This window comes from Mauremys mutica, chromosome 1 (genome assembly GCF_020497125.1).
Source record: "Mauremys mutica isolate MM-2020 ecotype Southern chromosome 1, ASM2049712v1, whole genome shotgun sequence".
NCBI lineage: Eukaryota > Metazoa > Chordata > Testudines > Geoemydidae > Mauremys > Mauremys mutica.
In genome coordinates this window covers 313,692,618-313,716,372 of record NC_059072.1, presented here as the reverse complement: position 1 = coordinate 313,716,372, position 23,755 = coordinate 313,692,618, and the positions used below count along the sequence as shown (strand labels likewise).

At 43.4% G+C, this 23,755-nt stretch overlaps 1 protein-coding gene across 6 annotated transcripts in view; it reads left to right on the top strand.

Moving 5' to 3' along the window:
• NBEA (neurobeachin) overlaps nucleotides 1–16,240 on the top strand; it is an 842,868-nt gene extending 826,628 nt beyond the window's left edge. For all 6 annotated transcript variants that reach the window (XM_045015913.1, XM_045015904.1, XM_045015899.1 and 3 more), the window contains 4 exons: nucleotides 8,951–9,052; nucleotides 11,722–11,918; nucleotides 12,997–13,148; nucleotides 14,449–16,240. In XM_045015913.1, coding sequence (XP_044871848.1) covers nucleotides 8,951–9,052; nucleotides 11,722–11,918; nucleotides 12,997–13,148; nucleotides 14,449–14,539 — 542 coding nt within the window. In that variant the 3' untranslated portion in view covers nucleotides 14,540–16,240. The remainder of the gene's footprint in view (nucleotides 1–8,950; nucleotides 9,053–11,721; nucleotides 11,919–12,996; nucleotides 13,149–14,448) is intronic.
• Nucleotides 16,241–23,755: the final 7,515 nt, after the last annotated feature.

Sequence of the window (23,755 nt, the reverse complement as noted above, 5' to 3'; positions counted from 1 at the left end):
CATGAAGCTATTTGCCTTACCTTCACCTATTCTCATCTTTGCATGGTGACCAAAATATGCCTCCACCATTGTCCTGTATACTATGGTAAGTGAGCCCTTTTGGGGCTCTGATGTTGAGATAAGACACTAATTTCAGTGCTCCATCTCACACATCGGAAGTAATGCAATAAAAAGTACTTATCATGTATATAATATTTGTATCAATAGATCTCAAAGCAAGGTATCACTACCTGTCATTTTAAAGATGGGAACAGTAAAGCAAAGTGAAGTTAAGTTATTTGTCCAAATTCACCTATCAAGTTAGTGGCCCAGCCAGGATCAGAAGCCATCTGTCCTGACTCCAAGACCTGTGCTCTCTGTATTGGAGCACACTACATTTCTCTTTTTAGCTTTCTTCCACCTATGCAATATTCGCAGTCCATTGCCTGTGGTGATTTTTGTGGGTGTCTAAAGCTTTACATCAGGGGTCAGCAACCTTTCAGAAGCGGTGTGCCAAGTCTTCATTTATTCACTTTAATTTAAGGTTTCATGTGCCGGTAATACATTTTTATGTTTTTTAGAAGGTCTCGCTCTATAAGTCTATATATTATATAACTAAACTATTGTTCTGTTGTAAAATAAACAAGGTTTTCAAAATGTTTAAGAAGCTTCATTTAAAATTAAATTAAAATGTTGATCTTATGCCGCCAGCCCGCTCAGCCCGCTGCTGGTCTGGGGTTCTGTTCACCTAGGCTGGCAATGGGCTGAGCGGGGCCCCGGCTGGCAAGGGTCCGGCAGCCAGAACCCAAGACCGGCAGCGGGCTGTGCGGGGCTGGCTGCCACTCAGGGGTTCCATCCACCAGCTCCTGCCAGCCGGGATTCCAGCTGTCGGCCCCGCTCAGCCCGCTGCTGGTCTGGGGTCCTGGCCCTGCCCACATACAGTGGGTACCTACCTTCTCCCTGGGTCTGGCTCATTCTCTTCCTCTCTCTCTGCACTGAGCTGATGGTGGGGGTGCACTGAGCACAGGACTGGGGGTGAAGGAGCAGGCTGAGGATTGGGGTGTAGGGTCTGGCCAGGAGCTAGAATGAGGGAGGAGGCTCAGGGTTGGGGCAGGAGGTTTGGGTGTGGGGCACTTACCTGGGCAGCTCCCATTTGGTGCAAGGGGTGCAGGTGGGAATGTGGGGGGTTGGTGCAGGAGCTCCCATTTGGTGCTCAGGGTGGGGGTGGGGATGTGGGGGGCTGGGGATGTGGGGGGGTGCAAAAGTCAGGGCAGAGGGCTGGGGGCATGTGAGGGGAGTGCAGGTGTCAGGGCATAAGGTGTGGGGGGGTGAAGGAGTCAAGCAGAGGGTTGGATGTGTGTGAAGGGGGTACAGGGCTTAGGGCAGGGACCTGGGGTGTGTGCGGGGCTGCAGGACAGAGGGCTGGGTGTGGGGGGGTCAGGGCAGAGGGCGGGGCCTTGGGGGGGGGTGCGGGGCTGCAGGACAGAGGGCTGGGTGTGGGGGGGTCAGGGCAGAGGGTTGGGGGTGTGGGCTGGGGTCGTGGGGTGCTCACGGCAGGGGGCTGGAGAGGATATGCCCCTATTCCACCCCGCTCCCCCTTCCACAAGGCCCTGCCCCCGCTTCTTCTCTGCATCCGCTGGGAGCAGTGAGCATGCTGACTCCACTCCTCCCCGACCCCCTTCCTCGCAAGGGCCATCAGCTGATCAGCCGGCAGGAAGGGAGGGATGGAGAGGAGGAGGAGGAGGAGGAGGGGCAGGAACCCAGCACACTGCGGAAAGAGGCAGGGGAGCCAGCAGGACCAAGCTTCTGCCCCCCTCCCCTGTGGGAGGGAACTCCAGCAGGCAGCAGCGTGCCAATAAAAATCGGCTCGCATGCCGTCTTTGGCACGCGTGCCATAGGTTGCCGACCCCTGCTCTACAATATTAATGTTTCTGAACAAGTAATGGAACAGTTCTGCCAAGACGAGATACTGTGAAGCTTGTCTTGAACTTAATACTATCAAAAATCTTTCTTCCTAAAACATCAACTCATTGTAATTGGGCAACTTTCCCTAACCTCGATAGCTCCATCATTTTCAGATGTAACCTGTAATTTTGTCAAAATCTGTGCATGTTTTGTGACTAAAAAAACTAAAGGTGATTATTTTAATCAGCTTCCAAAATATAGCACCTTTTGATGCATTTATTTTATGTGGTTTCTACAAAGGCATCAGTGATAAGATGCTTCTGTAGCATATGCGTATTTATTGAATTCAACATCTATAGCTCAGTTATAGGCCTGGTCTTGTTCCCATCAAAGTCAGTGATGCAATGTGAACAGAATTTGACCCTATCTCTAAATCAGGCCTTTTTTCCAAAAGAAGAGTAGGCGATATTTCCCTATAGTAATAGGTATATATATTACTTCCTGTAAGTGGCATTATAATGGTGAGAAAACCCAGTGCATCAGAACAAATAATGACATTGTTCATATTTCTTTTTTTTACTATAAGAGCATGGCATCTTCCACAGAAGAGCTTTACAGATGCATTATGCATTGCATTTTTGTCATAGAGAACAGAAGATGTCTTTTATTTTAAACCTTGCTGAAGAACTCAGTAGCCTGAAGAGAGTACTCAGTCTTATGTGCATTTTATCTTTGTTTACCCCATAACGATTCTTTTGCAGAGGTGCCACATTGGGAAAATTACTATGAGCTTATAGTAATGGTGTTTCAATTCATAGTGGGGTAGTTTCACCTTCAGCTCCCTCTGTGCCATAGCCTTTAACCTCTAGCTGCATCTATCAGTTGTGATGTGACAGTGACAGAATATTTTGCTAGATTTTGAATGATTGCTGAGGTTCATGACATCTGTTCTTTGCAATGAAATGTAATGTGGGTGAGGTTCTCTTCCCCATGCTGCAGTTTTCCCAGTAGAAAATATCACTGACTATAATTTTATTTTCTTTCTTTGAGCCCTGAAGGGAAATATTGTATTTTTTGTAACCATTTAACTGTTACTCCAAATAATCAAATTCTGTGACTACATTTTACAAATTTATGAAGTATATTCAAAAATAGGATGTTTTAAAATCTGCAGTTAGGAACACTGTCAGTCTGTATAGGCTTTAATGTTTGCAAATCAAAGGGATCATAGATCACATCCAGTTTAATTATAAAAATGTTTGCTTTTCTACATTAATGCTGTCTTGCTGATTTAAAATTAAATGTTTGCAGCTTCAGTGTGTTCTTATGTTTTGCTATTCCAGAATAACATGTTACAGATAATATACTGCTGTCTTTGGCAAAGTATAAGGAAAAAATCTTGTTACAAATTGTGTTCTGCTTTTCTTTCAGAATTTAAAAGCACATGAGATAATTTAACTTAACCATTTATTAGTTTTCTCACAGTCTAATGATATTGTGTAGTTCCCCTTACCTTTAATACTTTATAATAATTTGATCAAGAGATCAAAAATCATGAGTCAGATCCCAAAAGAACCCCTTGAGATTGGCCCCATAAATCATAAAACATTTTTAAAACATCATCAAGCCATATTTTTAGTCTGTCTTTTGGCTTTTTAACTTTCCTCTGCTCTTCTGGCTATGTGTGTGTGATAATTTAGGTTGAAAGTCAACCTTTAATGCACACAAACTGCACACCTCTCCCTGGTTTTTCAGATGGAGACTCCACTTACCCTCGCCTCACCCCTAAGACAGGGGGGCTGCCATACACTTCCTGTTGCTGCCTTGAGTCCCCCGATCCCCTGTCTTGCTGCCCCAAAGTGCTTCTCCCTTTCCCCAGACCCAGTAGCACTTCCCCCCTCACTGCTCCCTGGGGCTTCATCTCCTCCTGGATCCCAAGTAGAGGAGAAATTGTGGGATCAGAGCTGCTTCTTGTACCATTGCAAGAGCTCCTCTTGCGGGTGCCAAAATCCTGTGACTCTCAGTCTGTTCCAGACTGACTATCCTGGCTGCTCAGAGGGGACTCCCTTTACTCACCACTACCCCATGACTTGGGAAACTGTCATCTGCATCCTCCTCAACCACCCTCCTGCCTCCCACAGCCTCAGCCTGCCTCCTGCACCCTCCTCAGCCTCCCTTCTGTCCCACTCCTTCCTCAGTCTCCCTCCTGCCTCCCACATCCTCAACCTCCCTTCTGCACCTCCTAAATCTGCCTTCTGCTCCCCCTGGACCCTGCTCTTCCTCACTCTCCTCATCTACCTTTCATAGTGTCTCCACAGCTCCTCACAGTCCATGTCCTCTCTAGCCTCCTGAATCATAGCATGGAAGCCATGTGGGCATGGCTTCAGTTTCACTGAAAACAGTAGAAAGTAGCAGCCCACTTTATAAAAGGCAGCTGGACTCCCACATGCATGTAAACTGTCGGGAAATGGTGGGCATCTTGCTGGCTTTAGCCCCATTGACAGTAATAGGAGATGGTGGCCATCTTGAATAATTCATGAGTTGGCATCTTTTCATCATGTTTTCATGAGATGGGTAAAAAACACCCAAAATCACTAGAGTCACGATGAAATCGCAAGAGTTGGCAATACTGAATCACAGTAACTTTTCAACCAAATAAACACTTGGGCCTAGATTGTCCCCATCGCAGCCCTGGGAAAGCTTCCCCTTCGGGACACTCACCAGGCTGCTGTGTGTGGGTCCCACACGCCGGGCCCACATGCTTTTAAACTTTCCTTGATCTTGGTAGGCTCCAGTTGCTGTGTCTTTGTCTCCATGGCACACTTCATGGGCACAGACTCTGTCTGTTTCCCCTCACAGATGGGGGACCTTGCACCCAGGACAAGTGCTGATATCTCAGACTCTCCAGTAGTTTAAGCACACCCTTTCACAGAGTTCCATCCCTGTGAGCACTCTGGTTTACATTTAATTTCTCCATGGACATATGATGGTTGAAGCACATAATAGACAGACTTTGCTAAAAGAATTCTAAAGCAATAACTTTATCCTTTACAGAGCACAAGAGATGTACAGGTCCAGAAATAAATATACTATGTGTCCTTCCCTGCTTTAGTTTCCTCACTGCTGTTGGGTGTTCTTTGGGATTTGATCAGAGTCCTCTAGAGTGTCCAGGATCTCATCTCCTTCACTTGACTTCTCCTCTGAATCATTGGGTTGTGCGTATGGACGCAGTTGCTTGTTCTTTTCTCTCTCTCTCTCTCTCTCTCAGCTTGTGAGAGTCTTCCTTTTATACAGTTCCAATCCCCACTTGTCAGGTAATCAAAGTTATCCTCTAGGTGATCTGTTGCTCAGTTACCATCTACCTGGGCGGAACAGTTTTCTTGGTAAGGCCACCTTCTTTGTCTAAGTGTGCTTGCACTGGAATAGAAGACTATCAAGATTTAATGACTTTTTTGTGGTTAGCCCTGTGTCACCATCCCTTAGAGAGGTACAACCTGGAGGTACAAAGACAGAAGGCAGACGAAGCCCAAATTCAAAATAGAGTTTGCAGTCTGACACAACTATATATACAGAAGTCCAGATCGTCAAAGATATTTATGCTTCTAACTTCCATTTAAATCAATCTATAGACGTTAGGAGGCATTGAAATCAGTGGAAGTTGGGAACCTAAATACCTTTGAGAATCTGAGCTGCAGTTCATAATCTCAAACAACATTCATGAATTGTACATATACTGATTTCCCAAACTGTCACAGTCCCCTTTCACAGAAGAACCCACAGAAGGGAAAAACAGACTGGAAAATCCATAAGATTGTTGCATCATCTCCTCAGATTATTCCACCCCACACATGATACCCTTGGAGATATAAAAGCCACATAGACAAAGAAACCACTGAAACTCAACCTCAAACTCTAATAAATCCCTGGTCAGATACACAAAGCACATGTCTCTTTCTGCTTTTCACAGATATCTGCTCTCCCTAGCTAAAAAGCCAGATCACCTGCCAGTTTTGTACACCTTCTGCTTTAATAGGAGAGGTTAATGCTGTGAAAGGTGAGTTTATACCTTACTTGCAGCTTTTTTTTTCACATTAAACCCAGTTCACAAAGAATCATATTATAGACACTGGCTGCTTCCAGGCTTTGTCCCCAGCTTCAACCAGCATGCCTCACCTCTTCAATTTCCAGCCAAGGAAGAAAAGCACATTCCTGGTTCCCAAGACAAAAAGGAGATTGAAGACCAGTCCTGGACCTCAGGCTCTGAACACTTATTATCTTTACAAAGCAATTCAGGATGGTAAAGAAATCTCCAGAATTTCATAACCCAAGGCAATTGGACTCCCTAATTGTCGTCACTCCACATCATCATTCTCAAACTCAGGGCAGTTTGCTGTACGTTTGATCACTTCCTACCTAGCATCAGGGGCCACTCAGCCAAAATAATGTTGGACAGCAGAGTGGCCATATACTATATAAATCATCAAGGAGGAGCAAGATACCAGTGCTTACATGCAGAGTTAATAAGGCAATGGAACTGTTGCATGTCCCAGCACATAGACATCTCAGCAGTTTATCTGACGGGACTACAAAACAGCATGGCAGACTCCCTGTGGAAACACTTTTGCCATGACTGTGAGTGGGAACTCAGCAATCTGGTCTTTCAGATGATTTGTTAGTTTTGGAGCATCCCAGAAATAGCTCTCTTTGCAGTGCCATCCAACACAAAGCGCCAAAAAATGCTTCTGCTCAAGGGGAGATTACAGTCACAACCTGATGGTGGACAGCCTTCTCGTTCCTTGACATCGCACCTTGCGGTATGCTTACTCTCCAACACGATTGATCCTCATGGCTCTGAACAAGGTAAACCAAGAGGGAGCATTAGCTATCCTCATAGCACCATCAAGATTGAGGCAAGCATGGTTCCCATATCAGTTTTGCTTCTTCATCTTCCTCTGACAGCAGATCTCCTAGCACAAGAATCAAGCACCATAACCCACCCCAGCCTCTCATCACTGCACCTCAAGGTCTGGCTCCTCAATGGTTCTCAGGCATAGAATTAGACTGTTCTCTCAAAGTTAAGAATGTACTCCTGAGCAGTAGAAACATCCACCAGGAGGAAAAACTACCTGCAAAAGTGGAGGCGTTTCCAAGCCTGATGTGCCAATCGATCTGTATATCCTTCATGAGCCTCACCTCAGGAACATACTCAATTACCAGCTGAATTAAAAAACACAGGGTTTGTTAATGAGCTCCATTAAGGTGCATCTAGCTGCCATTATTTTCATCCACAGCCTTTTTCATCCACAGGTCAAGGGATTTCTGTTTTTGCACACCCTAACACTCTTAGTTTCCTTAAGAGTTTGTGTAACCTTTTTCCTCACCTCAAGCAGCCTATTCCACCGTGAGACCTTACCCTAGATCTCAGTGCCTTAAGAAAACCTCTATCTGAACCCCTGGGGAGCTGTTCATTCCTTCATTTATCCTTCAATAAGTCATTCCTTATAACCATCATTTTGTCCAGGAGGGGGAAAGAACTTGAGGCATTCATGGCTGACCCTCCTTACACAATTTTCTACTATGATAAAGTGACTCTATGTCCCCATCCGCATTTCCTGCCTTAAGGTCTCATCAGAATTCCACATCAGTCAGGACATTCAATTGACAGTATTTTACCCCAAGCCTCACTCTTCGAGAAAGGAGGCTCATCTTCATACCCTGGATGTGTGTAGGTCTCTTGACTTCTACCTTGATATAGCACTCAGTCTTTCATGGCTTTCCCAGACTTTGTCTCTTTCACAGAAAGAATGATGGAACAGCCTATTTCTACTCAAAATCAGTTTCAGGGTACATTTTAGCTTGTTATGAAGCTTCTGAAATGCATCCCCCACTTAAAGTGACTGCTTATTCCACTAGGGCTCAATCCAACTCCAAAGCCCTTTTCAGAATATACCTATCATGGACATATGCACAGCCACCACCTGGTCATCTGTTCACACGTTTTCCCAGCACTACACTATCATACCTGCTTCCAGGGTGGATGTGACCTGTAGCAAAGCTGTTCTTTGATTTACTGAATCTGCCTCCTCTGCTTAGGAGTCTTATGAGGTGGAGCACCCATAGGGACAACAACTGGAAGAAAAAAAGAGAGGTTACTTAACCAGTTCAGTAACTGGAGTTCTTTAAGATGTTTTGTCCCTATGGGTGCTCCTCATCTGCTCCTCTTCCCCGCTGCTGCAGTCTTATTTCTGGGCTTCATGGTTGAGAAGAAACTTGAGCAGCAGTGGGTCTGCCCATCCCTATATACCCTCACACTGGAGCATGAGGATATGCAGGGGGCAGGCATGAACTTCTGGACACTGCTGACAAAAAATCTTCGCACATCCTGAGGTGTAGGTCCCACAGGGACAAAACACCTCAAAGAACTCCAGTTACTGTACAGGTAAGTAACCTCTTTTTTAATGTGTGTAGCTGATTGTCAGTGTGTGAAGTACCTGTGTCATACACACACACACATCTGTAAATAAATTCATAATTACACGTCCAGCTGTTTGTTTTCCTGTATTTTAAATCTTGATGTAATAGACATTCAGAAATATGTATAATACAAAATCATGAAGGGATTCAGAAATCCACCATAATTTTTCTAAGTTTCTTTTTTCTAGAAGTATGTGCTATGTTACATTGCATATCATTGTTTTACTATTACCTTTAATAGTGCCATACTCCATGTGTCTCTGGAATGAATCTCTCTTTTCCGTATAGTTAGAATACATAGCACACATTTCCAGTATCTTATCGTCATCCTGTGCAGCATACACAGCACACCTCCCACTGTTACTAAATAATAGAGGTATATTTATGTGAACAAGTGAGCACTGAAGTGTTGCTTTATGAGAGCCTTGATGAGGTTTAAATGCAGTTCTGCACAGAAAACCCAAGAATGAGACATTTATGCAGATTGTACCTTCCTCTGATGCTTAATGATTTAAAACAAATTGCAGCAAAACTCCTCCTTTGTTGCTGAAACATTTATGGTTTGTAATTCCTTACTATTGTTTTTTTACAGGTGATTATCCTGCTCCTAGAGCTGTTCTAACTGGTCATGACCATGAAGTTGTCTGTGTATCGGTCTGTGCAGAGCTGGGACTTGTTATCAGTGGTGCTAAAGGTCAGAAGTCATTTTACAGTTTGTTTTAAAAATTTCAAAGTCTCCTTCAGTGAGTGTTTTTCAGTGTACCCTTGAGCCAAGTGCAATTTAATTATCCTAAGTCTCCTCAACCAAGACATATTTTAATTCTGATAGTCTCAGCAGTTGCCAACTCTGAACATATTTTCTATCGATACATATGACACTTAGGTCTGGTCTACACTATGACTTTAGGTCGAATTTAGCAGTGTTATCTTGATTTAACGCTGGACCCGTCCACACAACAAAGCCCTTTTTTTTTTTTTTTTTTACTTAAAGGGCTCTTTAAATCAATTTTTTTACTTCACCTCCGACGAGGGTATTAGCGCTGAAATCGGCCTTGGCGGGTCGAATTTAGGATAGTGAGGATGCAATTCAACGGTATTGCCCTCTGGGAGCTATCCCAGAATGCTCCATTGTGACCACTCTGGACAGCGCTCTCAACTCAGATGCACTGGCTAGGTAGACAGGAAAAGGCCTGCAAACTTTTGAATTTCATTTCCTGTTTGGCCAGCGTGTTTGCAGAGCTCTTGCAGCGCTTATCAGTATGATGCGCACATTGCCAGGGCACATTGCCCGGCCTGTACTTTGTGAGAAGTCTATGACCATGTCCCTCTCGTCACCGCGCTGCCGTCGCCTCCCCACCTGGTTTTGCGCAAAACAATTGTCTGCCGTTGCTCTGACGGAGGGAGGGGTGACTGATGACATGGCTTACAGGGTATTAAAACCAACAAAAGGGGTGGCTTTGCATCAAGGAGAAACACAAACAACTGTCACACAGAATGGGCCCCCTCAAGGATTGAACCCAAACCCTGGGTTTAGCAGGCCATTGATTTCACAAAACAAATCGGGTCAATTTCTTGTTTTGATCCATCTATCTTTTACATCTTAGGCTGGCAGCAGATGGTGCACTATGACTGCTAGCCATCATCATCTCCTGGCTGCTCACCAGAAGATGGGAATGACCTGGCTGAGTCACTCCCATGTCTGCCCAGGCACCCCAACCGGTCTCACTGAGGTCGGCTAAAAGAGCACCCAGGAATATGACAACTATGGCTACCAATCGTAATGCACCATCTGCTGCCAAAAGGCAATGAGCTGCTGCTGTGTAACAATGCAGTTCCACATCTGCCAGCACCCAGGAGACGTACGGTGATGGTGAGCTGAGCGGGCTCCATGCTTGCCATATTATGGCGTCTGCTCAGGTAACCCAGGAAAAAAGGCGCGAAACGATTGTCTGCCATGGCTTTCATGGGGGGGCTGACGACATGTACCCAGAATCACCCGCGACACTGTTTTTGTCCCATCAGGCACTGGGATCTCAACCCAGAATCCTGAATCACATGATTTCCTTTCTTTCTTTCTTCTTCTGTCCCTGGTGGTTCATGTGGGCCAAGGAAACAGCCAGTTTGTCAGTCTGTTTAAATATTAATACATTGCTCTTTTCTTTTGAGTAATCTAGTTTTTAATTGTTCTAAAACTGGCTCTGTCTGTGTCTTGCAACTTTCCTGCGTTTCTTTGACTGTTTCTGAAGTTGACAAACAGCAGTTTGAGACTATTATTTTTTCTATTGAGGTAGTGTCTAATGGCCTCAGTAAGGATTGGACTTTCATTGTACAAAAATCTAGGAAAACATTGTCCCTTTCCCAAAGAATTCACAAACTAGGTCCCAGATTCTGCAACTGGATCTAAATGGGCAGGCCCATGTGTTGAAGCTCACTGAAGTTAGTGGAGCTCTAAGCAGGTACATGAATCCAGCTGCTGTATCAGGGCCCAAGTTCTTTAAGAGAAAGATTGTGCTGCTTTTAAGGAGTTTGGCTTGTTACCCCTGTCACAGAAGAGACTATTTCTCTTCTCGCAGAAGCTATATCTAGGTTCCCAAAGAGATTTCCACTACCTCACTTGGAAAAAAAATGCTTACATGGAAATTGATGAGCCCAGTACTTAAAAAGTATGTTCTTGCTTTTATACTTCTTTTTTGTTACCAACAACACTAAAAAATGGCATTCAAATTTACCTGAAGAAAATGCATGTTTACTGCATACCATTAAAAACTCTTTAGAAAATACCATCTACCACAATCAGTAGGGAGTCACAAATGTTGACTTTTTAATTACATCCACTGTAATAATAATTCAGTATTAAAATCTGTGCATGTTATACATCCATGCGGGGAGAAGACCTACAGGAACTGCCAGTTACTGCAGGAGGAACACGTGGTGACGTGGCTACCTTGTCCTCAGAGAGCCTTCTCTACCTTACACTGATAGGGCCCCATCTGTTTTTCTGTTTGAAGGGGGTGGGATGGAATGAGTTCACATTAACAAGGGGGAATGCAGCTTGACAGACTTCTGAACAGTTAGGAGGAAGCGGGAAGGAGTTTGCAAAGATTAATTATTAGAAAAGGGTTAAAAATACAATTGAAAGTAGTTAACATGTAAAGTAAATTTAAAAAAATAGCACTTTGCTGATAAGCTGTATCCTTTTCCTCCATCTGCTGCCACCTGCTTCATTGTTGCTGTAGTAGACTGTAATCTTTTTAGGTCAAGGACTATGTTTGCCTATGTCTGGACTTATTGTCAGTATGCATACTGCATATAGTTTGTGACATGAGCATCTGTATAATATATTTTATTGTTTTCAATGTACAGAAGGTCCTTGTCTGGTACACACAATCACTGGAGATTTGCTGAGAGCACTTGAAGGAACTGAAAACTGCTTGTACCCTCGCTTAATTTCAGTATCTAGTGAAGGCCACTGCATCATCTACTATGAGCGAGGACGGTTCAGCAATTTCAGCATTAATGGCAAACTCTTAGCTCAGATGGAGATCAATGACTCAACCAGGGTAAATCTAAATGCAAACAGCCGTTTGACACTGCACTCCTTTTTTTAAATAAATGGAATGTATTTGAAATGTTACTTAGAGAAAATAGAGGTGTAATTGGGCCAGTTTGGGCCGGTACGGCATACCAGTAAGAAATGGCCACTGGTACCGGCCCGTACACAGCCCACGTTAAAGCACCAACGAGTAGGCACCCTACCAGCAGGGCTGCCAACAGGGGGGCGCAAAAGGGGCAGCTGCCCTGGGGCCTGGCGATTTAAAAGGGTTCAGGGTTCCCGGCCGCTGCTACCCCTACCACGGCAGCGGCCGGCCGGATCCCCAGGCCCTTTAAATTGCCACCAGAGCCCCAGTCAGCGCAGACCGGGCAGCATAGAAGGGCTGGCTGGGGGAGGCTGACCCCAACCCCATCCTTTCTGCCCAAGGCCCCCGGATCGGTAAGTCTTTTATCTTACTTTCACCCCTGAGAAAATAACACGTAAAATTGCTGTTCTCAGAAAATTTAATGTTCAAATGGAAATTCTTTTATGTCCATCTCAAGTCAGCAGTGAACTCATGCTTTTTCAAAATAAGTAAGAACAAATTGTTTATGATACCAGATGATTCCTGGAATTTAAGTTCAGACATAAATTTCAGTGGGAAATATGTCTTTAGAACAAAATTGTTTGTAATTAATTCCTTCTTTACTTATTAGCAAAGACATGAATTCAGGCCCTGTTCTGTCAGTAGCACTTGAAGCAGTGTAAGGAATGCAGATCTCTGCTCTGCCTTAGGTGTTGGTGATGGCATCAAATACTGCAGGGCAAACACAAGTTTTGCATGCTGAACTTAAGTCTTGGCACTGAAAAGCTTTGTAGGTCACAGATGAAATTTATTTATTTGTCATTTTAAAGGCACACAGGTAATTCAATGACAATTTGGGGGCCCTAAACAGTTTTTGTTATTTTTAAGTATTTCTCTTCACCTTTAAATGTGGTCAGAAACATAAACATACACTTAATTAGTGAAAGCTATTTGTGGGGCTGCTTGTCAGTTTTCCCCCAATATTAACTGAAATTACTGGTTTTGTTTGTCTCTTCTGAAGGCCATCCTCCTGAGCAGTGATGGACAGAACCTGGTCACTGGGGGGGACAATGGAGTAGTGGAAGTGTGGCAGGCTTGTGATTTTAAACAGCTCTATATTTACCCTGGCTGTGATGCTGGCATTAGAGCAATGGACTTGTCTCATGATCAGAGGTGAGTTGCTGCATTAGAATTAAAATCATCCGGTAAATATTAAACAAAACTATTAAATACTGTTTCTTTGATGTTAGCATGTCGAACTACTGTTATACTTAATTTAAAATATATGATACAACTATGCTCTCAGTTATTTCCTGTTAATCTAGCTGAATTGACATTTTAGGCTCTGATCCTATAGGCACTTATACATCTGCTTAACTTTAAGCAGACACATAGTCCCATGCACCATTTCCTCTCTTAGTGTAAATCAGGAAATTACATTGACTTCATCTGCGATACACTGATTTATGGCAGCTAAGGATCTGGCTTGATTGCATATGCATAAGTGTTTGCAGGATCAGGGCCTGAGTGAGTATTGTATTATCACTGGCCAGTGCAGGGATGTATGAGCCTGATCTCTGAATCTCCTATTTTAGTGTGATTACAATGTAAGTCTTACTGATGTATTTATACCGGGTTGTGAGTGGATTTAGTTTTTGCATCATTTGCCAGTATGGTGTTTGTCAGCAAAACTCACTCTCATGAAATGTGAAGGATACATAGATTTTTAAAAAATCCTATAGTATTCATTTCAGCTTATTTTTCTTATACTTTTTAGAATTTTTATACTATGTGCCACTGTTTGATACAGCACCAAAAATATCCATACATCAATTTATTTGTGGATCATTTGATGATCTGAAACAAGATTTCTGTCTCAGCCAAATCAAAACTAACTTACAAAATGAGGCTTACTTACTCTTGGAATTCTACCATTTTATGTTACAGTGCTGTACAGCGTTCTATAGCTTCTTGTTTACAATAAGCAAATATAGCAGATTCTTTTTACTAGACTAATTTCTCTATTCTCGATTCTAAAGCTGGGTTCTGAAACCCCATTTCAGCAATGCACATAAGCACAGGCTTACTTTCAGCACACAATTCTCATTTAAGTGGGGACAGATAGAATGCATTTTGTATTGTTTGGTAGCAGCAATTGGTTGACATCCAAGATCCAGTTGTAGGAGGCAGATAAGAAAAACTCAGACTCACAATTAAAGGTGTCAATTGTAACTAGAAACTCATCACAATTATTTCTGCTAAAGAAAGAAACTAGGAGTATATTCAGTGTGAAACTTTTTAAAAACACCTAATTAGTGCAATATGCATTTATATGTAACTGTCAAAGAGAAGCCCCTGTTCTGTTGCTATTTTTAATATTCAGCGTAACCTGCAGTTTTTGAAAGTTAAAAGATGACTAATATATGGGTAAAAAATGTAACAAGTACAGTATCTATCTTTTTACCTTTTTCAGAACTCTGATTACTGGCATGGCTTCTGGTAGCATTGTAGCTTTTAATATAGATTTTAATCGGTGGCATTATGAGCATCAGAACAGATACTGAAGCTGAATGAAGAACTGAAAGCCAAGGTAAAGCTGAGAGCACAAGTGCTACAATGAAAGGCGTAATCTCTGGTGGAAAAACACGTCTGCATTGACCTCCGTTGTACATTCCATTACACCCAGCAATAGCTGTACATTGTAGTCAGCAACCATTTTATTTTGTGTGTTTTTTCACAACTGAACACCAGCTGCTGAAAAGCAAGCTTGTATCATGTAAATTATATGAATTAGGAGATGTTTTGGTAATTATTTCATATATCTTTGTTTATTGAGAAAAGGTAGTAGGATGCGCCACAAGAGACTTTTGAAAATTCTGAGGAACCTTGTGTCCAGTTGTTACGATGTTTAGTCTGTGAATCTAACATGCATCCCATTTCCAGTCTCTTTTCAAGCTGAGAAAAAAATATGTTTGATACTTTGTACATCAGATGCACATCTTAACTTTGAAGGGATACTTTTGTAAAAGTAAAACCTTGTATAAAGAACAAAAATGTTTCTTAATTTTATTGTGGAGTTACAACTTGCATGTACTTTAAACCTGATGTCTTGATGGAACAGGGGTATTCACACAAATCAAACTGGAGATCTATCTAAGGGTGCAGCTTGCATTAAAGGGTTGAATTTGGGTGCAACAGTAATTTTGACATTTTCACCAAAATATGTTTTTCACTTTTTAAATCTAAACTCATTCTCTTCCAAGTGGAGTTTTGCTCATGAAGCATTTGGATAAGAAGCCATCATTTGCCATAATTATACAATGAAAGTTAAATTCTTCCCTTTTAAACTTATAGACAAGTCAGAAAGGGAGCATAGTGGAAAGGTTCTGATTTTCATTATATCATCAAGAGTCTTGTAATGCTTTACAGTGCTTAATGACTCCCAACACGGCAAGAGTGCTATACTTCTGGATTCATCACATTTGGCATATGGTCCGCTGAGGGAAGAGAGCCTCAGTTCATTTTTCTCTTATTTTTCCTCTGAATATCTTGGTTTGTTTAACAACCTTAGCTTTTATTGCAAAGATAAGTTATTCTTTTAGGTTCTTCTGAAAATCTCACCGGAAGTCACATTCTCAGCCTAAGGCACTTCATGTTTTACAGTACTGTAATGATGACTATCAGAATAATTTTCCACACGTACTGATCAAATTACACACCCAGGGGTATATACACTTTACTTCATGTTTCTTCTTTGTATATTTGGTGACTGTATTGTCATAGATGTACATATTGTGTCGGTAGGGCTATGAGGCATGTAACAGGAATGTAATTTTCTCAGAATTTACACTCACTTGCAGTCATTTATTTAAAATGATAATGGATTCTTTGTATTGGCACTTTGCACCAGAAACATATCATTATTTATTGATGTGATTACTTATTTGTTATCCACCTTGTATTAGAAAGTTTTAGCACTGAATTCCTTCTTCATTGTTGTTTGTATTTAAAAGATTCTGAAATCATGGGGAATCAACGTAATGATTAAGTTATTCATCACCAGTCTGTAAGCAATATCTTGAGTTTATAGCTTAGAATTGGGAGAATACTGAACATCTGGAAGACAAGTTCATTTCATCTTGAGATCATGGTGAAATATTTTGGATATATAAATTCCTTAAGCTATTGTAACCATGTTTTATTGCAAAGATGTAAAATATGCCAGATGTGTGTGAGTTGGAAATCCAAAAAAGAAAAATAAAATATGCAAAGAATTCAGTGACTGTTTTTTATTTCATTGAACTTTTCATCAAAACATCCACATCGTCACTGGAAATAAATAATAGTTTTAAGAAATGTTCTCTATTATAATCAGTGTCTATAAAAATGGATATCTTGGAGGTTGTGGTCTCGGTCTCTGAAGGGAATGAAGAACTCTAGATACACAGTTTGAGTCCTAATCCTTTAAATTACCAACACGTAAAGAGAAAATACTAAAATTGTTCTGAACAGCAAAAAGAAGAAATAGAAAAGTTTGAAGAAAGTAAACTTATGATTTAAAAATCTGCCTATGGCTGCAGTCCTGTCATTTGGATCCTTGTGAGCAGATAGCATGCATTTCAATGGACCTCTGTTCAGGTTGAAGGTCTGATCAAGGCCATGTTGGCATCTCTCAATACCTGACACTTAGCATAAAAACAATAGACAACTGTAATAGAAATATCTGGCAAGCAATTATCCATCAGTGGGTTGGGACCCCAAAATGAGTTGCAACCCCATTTTAATGGGGTTGCCAGGGCCAGCATTAGACTTGCTGGGACCCAGAGCGGAAGCTGAAGCCCAAGCTCTGGCCCCACCTGGGGCAGTGGGGCTCAGGCTGCAGCCCCCCTCTCCCTCCACCAGGGCAGGGGAGGTCAGGCCGCAGCTCCTTTTCCCCTCACCTGGGGGGGGGCTTGGGCTCCGACACCCCCCCATCCAGGGGTCATGTAGTAACTTTACTGTCAGAAGGAGGGTCCCGGTGCAATGAAGTATGAGAACCCCTGATCTATCTAAACTAGAGTCATGTCAAAAACCGTATTAAAATATAGTACACATTTGTGGTAATTGTCTTCCTTTATCAATCCTCTGAAAAGCTGGTAGGCCTTTCTGAGGCTGGATTTTTTTTTTTTTGGTCTGGTAACCTTCTGGTTACATGAACACAAAAAAGTACCCAGAATCACAGCCTCAGCATGCCATCAAGTAAAAAAAGTCAACTGCTATTTTGTTTAAGATGAGTCCTTAAAAATATACTGTAGTTTTACAGCTACTTGACATTCTGATTTAATGATTTCCTATGAATGTTGTTACATGAAGACTGTCCGCATTAGATTAGGTGAGATTTATTTGAAAAAAATCATTTTCATGGTCAGAGAGTTAACTGTGTGTCATTAGGAGGAAAGTGATAAAACAAAAGACCATTTAACAATAATTCTTACTGTCACAGCAGTGCTTAGAAACCCTACTGTGCAAATACGGAATGGAAGTTCCTGTCCTGAAAAACCATCCAAATGAGCCCAGACACAAGTGGGTTTCACAAAAGGTGGAAGAAGGGGAAAAGGGTAATACTAACAAAATTATGGGGTTACAGGATTTCTGGTTCAACGTGTTGTGTTGTTTTGTTTCTTAACTTTTATATATATATATATATATTTTTTAAAAAGCCTTCCTTTATCACTGATGATTCCCCTGCTCCTGCTGCTTTGTTTTTTTTAATACACACCCACATTTTATATCATGTAACTCTTCTGCCAAGTGGTGTTGGCAACAACAAGAGCCAGGTTCTCTATTTAGGGGTTCCTCTTAACAATACAACACAAAACCAGCTTAGAGGCCATTCTTCCCCACTCACAAGAAGTGATTCTGTGGATAACAAAAGAAAACATCTATTAAAAGGGAAAGGGAGCCCATAATTAATTTGTGAAAACATCACAATCATGATTTGAAAGTATGTAACCACAAGCAAACATCTATCTCACAGTACTTTGCTGCCTCACTTTCCCACATTGCAGCATAAAAGTCCAATGTCTGAATGTCCCTTTAACACACCACTCCCCTTTCCCTCTGCTGCACCCCACTCAGTTTGTTGTCCTTGGTCAGTGAGGACCCAGAATTCAGAGGTGAGTTCATGTGGATTCACCTCCCAGCTATTGAAAAGTGGGATGGAAACATCACGCAATGTGTCTACTGCTGCCACTGCCTTGGCAACTGGTTCACTGTTGCTATCTCTGCTGCTGTAATCACTACTGCTGCTTGCCACTCTCTGCCACTTCTGCAGTGCTTCACTCTGAGCAGCCACCTCTTAGCTCAGCTCTTCGTGATTTCACTGAGTAGGGGGGACTTCTCTGTTGCTGCCTCTTCATTTTCTTTCACTGCACCACTGTCCCCATACCACATTTAAGACTTAGCCCACAGCCCTGGTCATCAGTGATTTAAAAAAAAAAACAAGGACTCTCAACTTAATCTAATCAGTTGTGCCTTTAAACACTTCAAAGCAGACAGTAAAATGGTATCTGAAACTCTTTAAAATCCATATCCTCACATAGAAATACTTATTCCTCCTTTACCAGGCATTCGGAAGCGCTACCCTGTGCTTAGAAACTGAGGTTCAGTTTTGGCCTTTTATATGGATTGGAATAAATTGTTCAGGTCATCCTCACAGCTATTCAGACAGAATAAAAGACCACCTGGTGTCCATGCAGAAAATGTCCTCGTGGATTGCGGGCTGTATTACTCTATGCTAACCTTCGGCAGATATGTAACCTCCATCAAAAGTGGTGGCTCTCACATAACTAGCTCACAGGAAACTTTTGCGGCATTTCTGGGTGGGGTGCCCACCCTGGACATCTATAAGCGGCAACCTAGTCTTTGATCCACACATTTACCTCCCACTATGCCATCACTCATCAGTCTAGAGATGGTGCCAGATTTGGATGGGTAGTTCTACAATCTCTGTTCAAGTAGACACTGAACCTGTCTCCAGTTCGAACTGCTTGTGAGTCACCTATGGTAGAATGGACATACATGTGCAATCACTCGAAGAATAAAAATGGATACCTACCTTTCCAGAATTATTGTTCTTTGAGATGTGTTGCTTGTGTCCATTCCATGACCCACCCTCCTTCCCCTGTCTATCAGAGCCTCTCCAGCAGGAAGGAGCTGGGGGGGAGGTTGGGGCAGTGAGGCTCTTATACTTGTGTGCAGCAGTGTAAGGCACCAGGGGGCACTCACGCTGCCTTAACGGATGCAGCTGAGGGAAAAATCCAACAACTGTGCAGGAGGCTTGCATATACCTACAGTGGAAGGTAGGTAACTGTTTTTTCAGTGGGAGTTAGGCACCAAAATACCTTTCAGACTCTGGGTCTGTGTGGCTGGGCACAGCTGTCTCTGAGCTGAGAGATGTGTTGTGTACAGAAAGATGTAGTTAGTATATTAACCACAAGGAACATATTACAAAATTGCCTACATTTCTGACATTAGATACTGTAATTAGACAATGGATTCAGATTATAAAAGAAAGTTGTAGTTAGTGAGTGGTGTAATAGCTATCAGAATTAGACCCTTTGTCGAGATCCCACCAGGGCTGGGGCAGTTACGGAAGCATGCTATCTATTTCCCTTAAGCCAGTAAGGGGACAAGAAAGTGAAGACATGTCATTTTTGAACCCTTGGAAAGACTAGCTAGACCCAATTTATTGAAAACATTTTGGATGAATAATCATTATCCCAATGGAGATTCGCACAAACTGGGCTTGTAAAGCCAAAAACAGTGCCTGTGAACAGTTGTTACGGAGAATGCTTGTTATAATATGCTGCCTCAGCCCTGCTGACAAGAAAGCCCTCAGACTGCCAGGGATAACAGCATCTGGAACAGATACATCAAGATAAGGGCTGACTTTTGATAACATCAAGAGAACCTCCTCCTGTTACAAGAAAACTAGTACATATAAATAAGGTAAAGGAGATTCATGCACATGAGTTTTTATTAACAGCCTCACTACATGGTTTACACCCACATTTTTCAATCCACTAATTGTAGTCCAGTTGTTGATATTCAGAACATTAGAGTATTATTCAGCATTAATAGACATTGAAAACTATATAGCTATAGTTTAATAGTTATCTATGTACTGGATAAAACTTAGGCTTACACTTTAACAAAGGAAAGCAGAATTACAGTTATTACATATGTGCAATGTAGCAGTGTTAACAGAATGTCCTGACTTTTGCATGCCCAATTTTGCAACTTTTACATTTAATTTCCAAGATTTGGAGTGAATGAAAAAAACTGGAGGTAATTGTCTTGTAAAGATTACAAGACAATTACCCCGAGAACAGACTCAAGGATCCTGGAGTAGCCCTCCTTTTGCTTACTTCTGGGTTTCCAAGATGTTGACATGTTAATCTGTTCCTGCAAGGTGAAAGGAGGGGGCCTGCCCAAGGATCTCCTTATGCCCTTCAGGAAACTCCCCAGAACAGACTAGATCTGTTCATCCCTGGGAGGACACAGATAGAGCCCTCCATTTAAAGGATTTACACTAATGCAGTACTTTTCCAAAACAAAGTAGTTTATTTAATATAACCAACCTTTCCTCATACAATTAATCTAAATCTACAATAAAATATAAATATGAATCCCTTAAAAAGGTATACAAGTTGAAGTACCCAAGACCATAATGTCATACTGTTGGAATGGCTTGAATGATATGTTCTGCACATGGTGATCAGTCATATGCAGGGCCGCCCAGAGGGGGGGGGGGCGCAAAGGGGGCAATTTGCCCCGGGCTCCGCAGGGCCCCCCAAGAGAAGAGCGGAGGCTCCTGCCTCCGCCCCTCTCCTGGAGCCTCAGCGCATCAAGCGCCGAGTCTCCGGCCGAGCCCCTGAGCCCCGCCCCGATCCGAGCCGCGTGGTGAGGGGGCGGGGCTGGGAGCTCCAACGGGGCCTGAGCCCCGCCCCGCTCAGAGCGGCGTGGGGAGGGGGCGGGGCAGCTGCCTCCGCTCGGCGTGGAGCTCACAGCCCCGCCCCCTCACCACGCGGCTCTGAGCGGGACGGAGCTCAGGCCCCGCCGGAGACGCGCTCAGGTAAGAGGCTGAGGCTGGGGCTGGGGCCGGGGCGGGGGAAGCGGGACCCGCCGCCGCCGCAGCGCAGCCCGGTCTTCGGCGGCGGGGGGCCCCTTCTGTTCCGGGACCCGCCGCCGAAGTGCCCCGAAGGCCCGCGGCGGGGACCCCCCCCGCCACCGAATTACCGCCGAAGACCGGGCTGCGCTTCGGCGGCGGGTCCCGCTTCGGCGGTAATTCGGCGGCGGGGGGCTCCCGCCGCGGGTCTTCGGGGCACTTTGGCGGCGGGTCCCGGAACGGAAGGGCCCCCCGCCGCCGAAGACCCCGGGCCCCCGGAATCCTCTGGGCAGCCCTGGTCATATGCAGGGTAATCTTAATGAACCCTAACCTTTATACATATAGTACAATGTAACATTGATAACACAAACACACATTTATCATAAACATTCATTAACCCTATTTCTAGTCTATATCCTATACTATGGCTCACATGTTTACTGTTCGTAGTTTTCCTCCTTTCTGCTCTGTCTTAAGGATCCTTCTGCTCTGTCTCAGGATCCTTTTCTGCTCTGCCCCAGCCACCCACTGCTACTGCCATCACCCTGCAGTTGCTTTTTCTTTCAGGTCTTCTGCCTTGCTATTCTTTGCTCTTTTAGGTTTCTCTGATCTTCACCTTTTTCTTCTCCTGCTCCTAACCTGACCTGACTTTTGCCTGCCTGCTCTCTGCATTATATACACGTAATGGCCTGTTTTGGTTGGCTTCGTTTTCAATCCTAGTATTAGCATACCTATCAGCCAATCACCTTCGGACCCTCTTGAGTGGTCCATACTTATAGGCCAATCATAGCTGCTAACGCTGGCGGTCAATCAAAACTGTTGCACAACAAATGTACTGAGCATGCCGGACCAACCCCTCCCTGCAGTGTTGAAGTGACCTTTATCTGACCTCAGTCCACGCTCTGCCTACCAACACACCAGCCATAGGCTAACCTGCTTAAACTGCCAAGTCACTGTCCTTGGCTGTGTGCCAAAATTGTAGGCACATTTACGATTACCAAACTTTTAAACGATAAACAATTACCTTATTTCTTTAATATATACTTATTTGTTAACTTATGCATCTTAATATTATGGTCTACCGCTGCCACCGCATTTCTTACCAATTTAATTAATTTTATTTCAGTTTTTGCCCTCTTTTCAGTTAATGGTGGCAGAACAATGTTTTCCAATGCTGTGCTTGGAAACAAAATAGAGCAGCTCAAAATTCTTTCATATCATGGCCCTATTCTTGCACACACAGATCCTGTGCCCAGATGGTGACAGTGAGGCTCTGTCCAGTGGAGGAGTCCATCCACACATAGAATTGCAGCAGTTGGTTGTTCAGTGCTATGCCCCACAGGTTGATGGGCTGCACTGAAAGAATTGGCTTTGATTTGCCAAAGGCCATTAGGACCCAGTTCAGCAAGGTACTTAAAGGTCCACCAACTTCTATGGAACATCTTCTTAGCCTCATTGCACATGCGTGTAAGTACCTTGCAGAGTTGGCGCCCTAAGCCTTAATGGGGACTGTGTCTATCTCAAGTTTCAAACATCTGTTTTTGCTATGGCCATTTTTAAAGTGTGTTTTAAACATTTTACAGTAAGTAGTCACCATCCACACCCTCCCGCTCACCCCACACACACACTCGCTTTGCCATAACCAAGTGGCTGAAAGACCACCTCAACTTTCTATAAAAAATCTAAAATCTTCATATATTTCTTTAATGTTTTTAGGGTCCCAAAAATTAATGTGGAGGCCTTAGCTACTGCTTCCCAGTTTTCAGAGGCAGTCATCGGGGTGTCCTCTGTCTGGAATGCTGTATGCTCTTAGTTTACAGCCATTCCTGCACATCCTCAAAAGCCGTCTGACTGACGTTTGTGTTGGGATGCCAGATACTCTCCTGGTTCGTTTGGCCTATGCTGATGATATCCCAGTTTTTCTCATGTCTGACTGTGACATGCAGGCACGTTGCACTCTTTTACAAGTGTATGAACAGGCATATGCTATCCGCATTAACTGGATTAAGAGCAATTTGATCTCACTGGGCTCCTGGCAGTGTAGCGGTCCCCTTTGTTGCCCCAACAAGTGCAATGGGGGATCCTGGGCGTCTTTTTCAGATTTGAACAAAAAATGTTATGGAATTGGGAGGGGGCAGCGGAGAAGGTGCAAGGCCGCCTACAGAAATGGCACTGGTTCCTTCCTGGACTATCCTTCCAGGGATGGGTTATGATTGCCAACAACCTTATAGACTCTATGTTGTGGTATTGGCTACTGTGGCTGGATCCTCCCCTGGGCTTTTTGGACTGGACTCAGAGGCATATTTACCATTTTTGTAACAGTTACACTGGTTTTGCCCTGCTTTGGGGTCCTGGCATTAGATGAAGGAGGCCAGGGGCTCCTTGATTTAGTCAGCAGAGGGGCTTTTGCCTCCAGTCTGTTCAGAGGTTTCTGTACTCTGACTCCCTGCTGGCTGGAAGTCCATTTCTTTTTCTCTCTTCCATTGTACTGTTGGCGGGGGGGGGGGGGAGGAGGGTGGGAATGGGCTCTGACGCTCATCTATTTTTGTTGACACTTGGCCAATTACATAGTCTACCTTTGCATCCAGTCTATAATGGGCTTTTTAATGCCTGGTTATTTCTGTGACGTGCA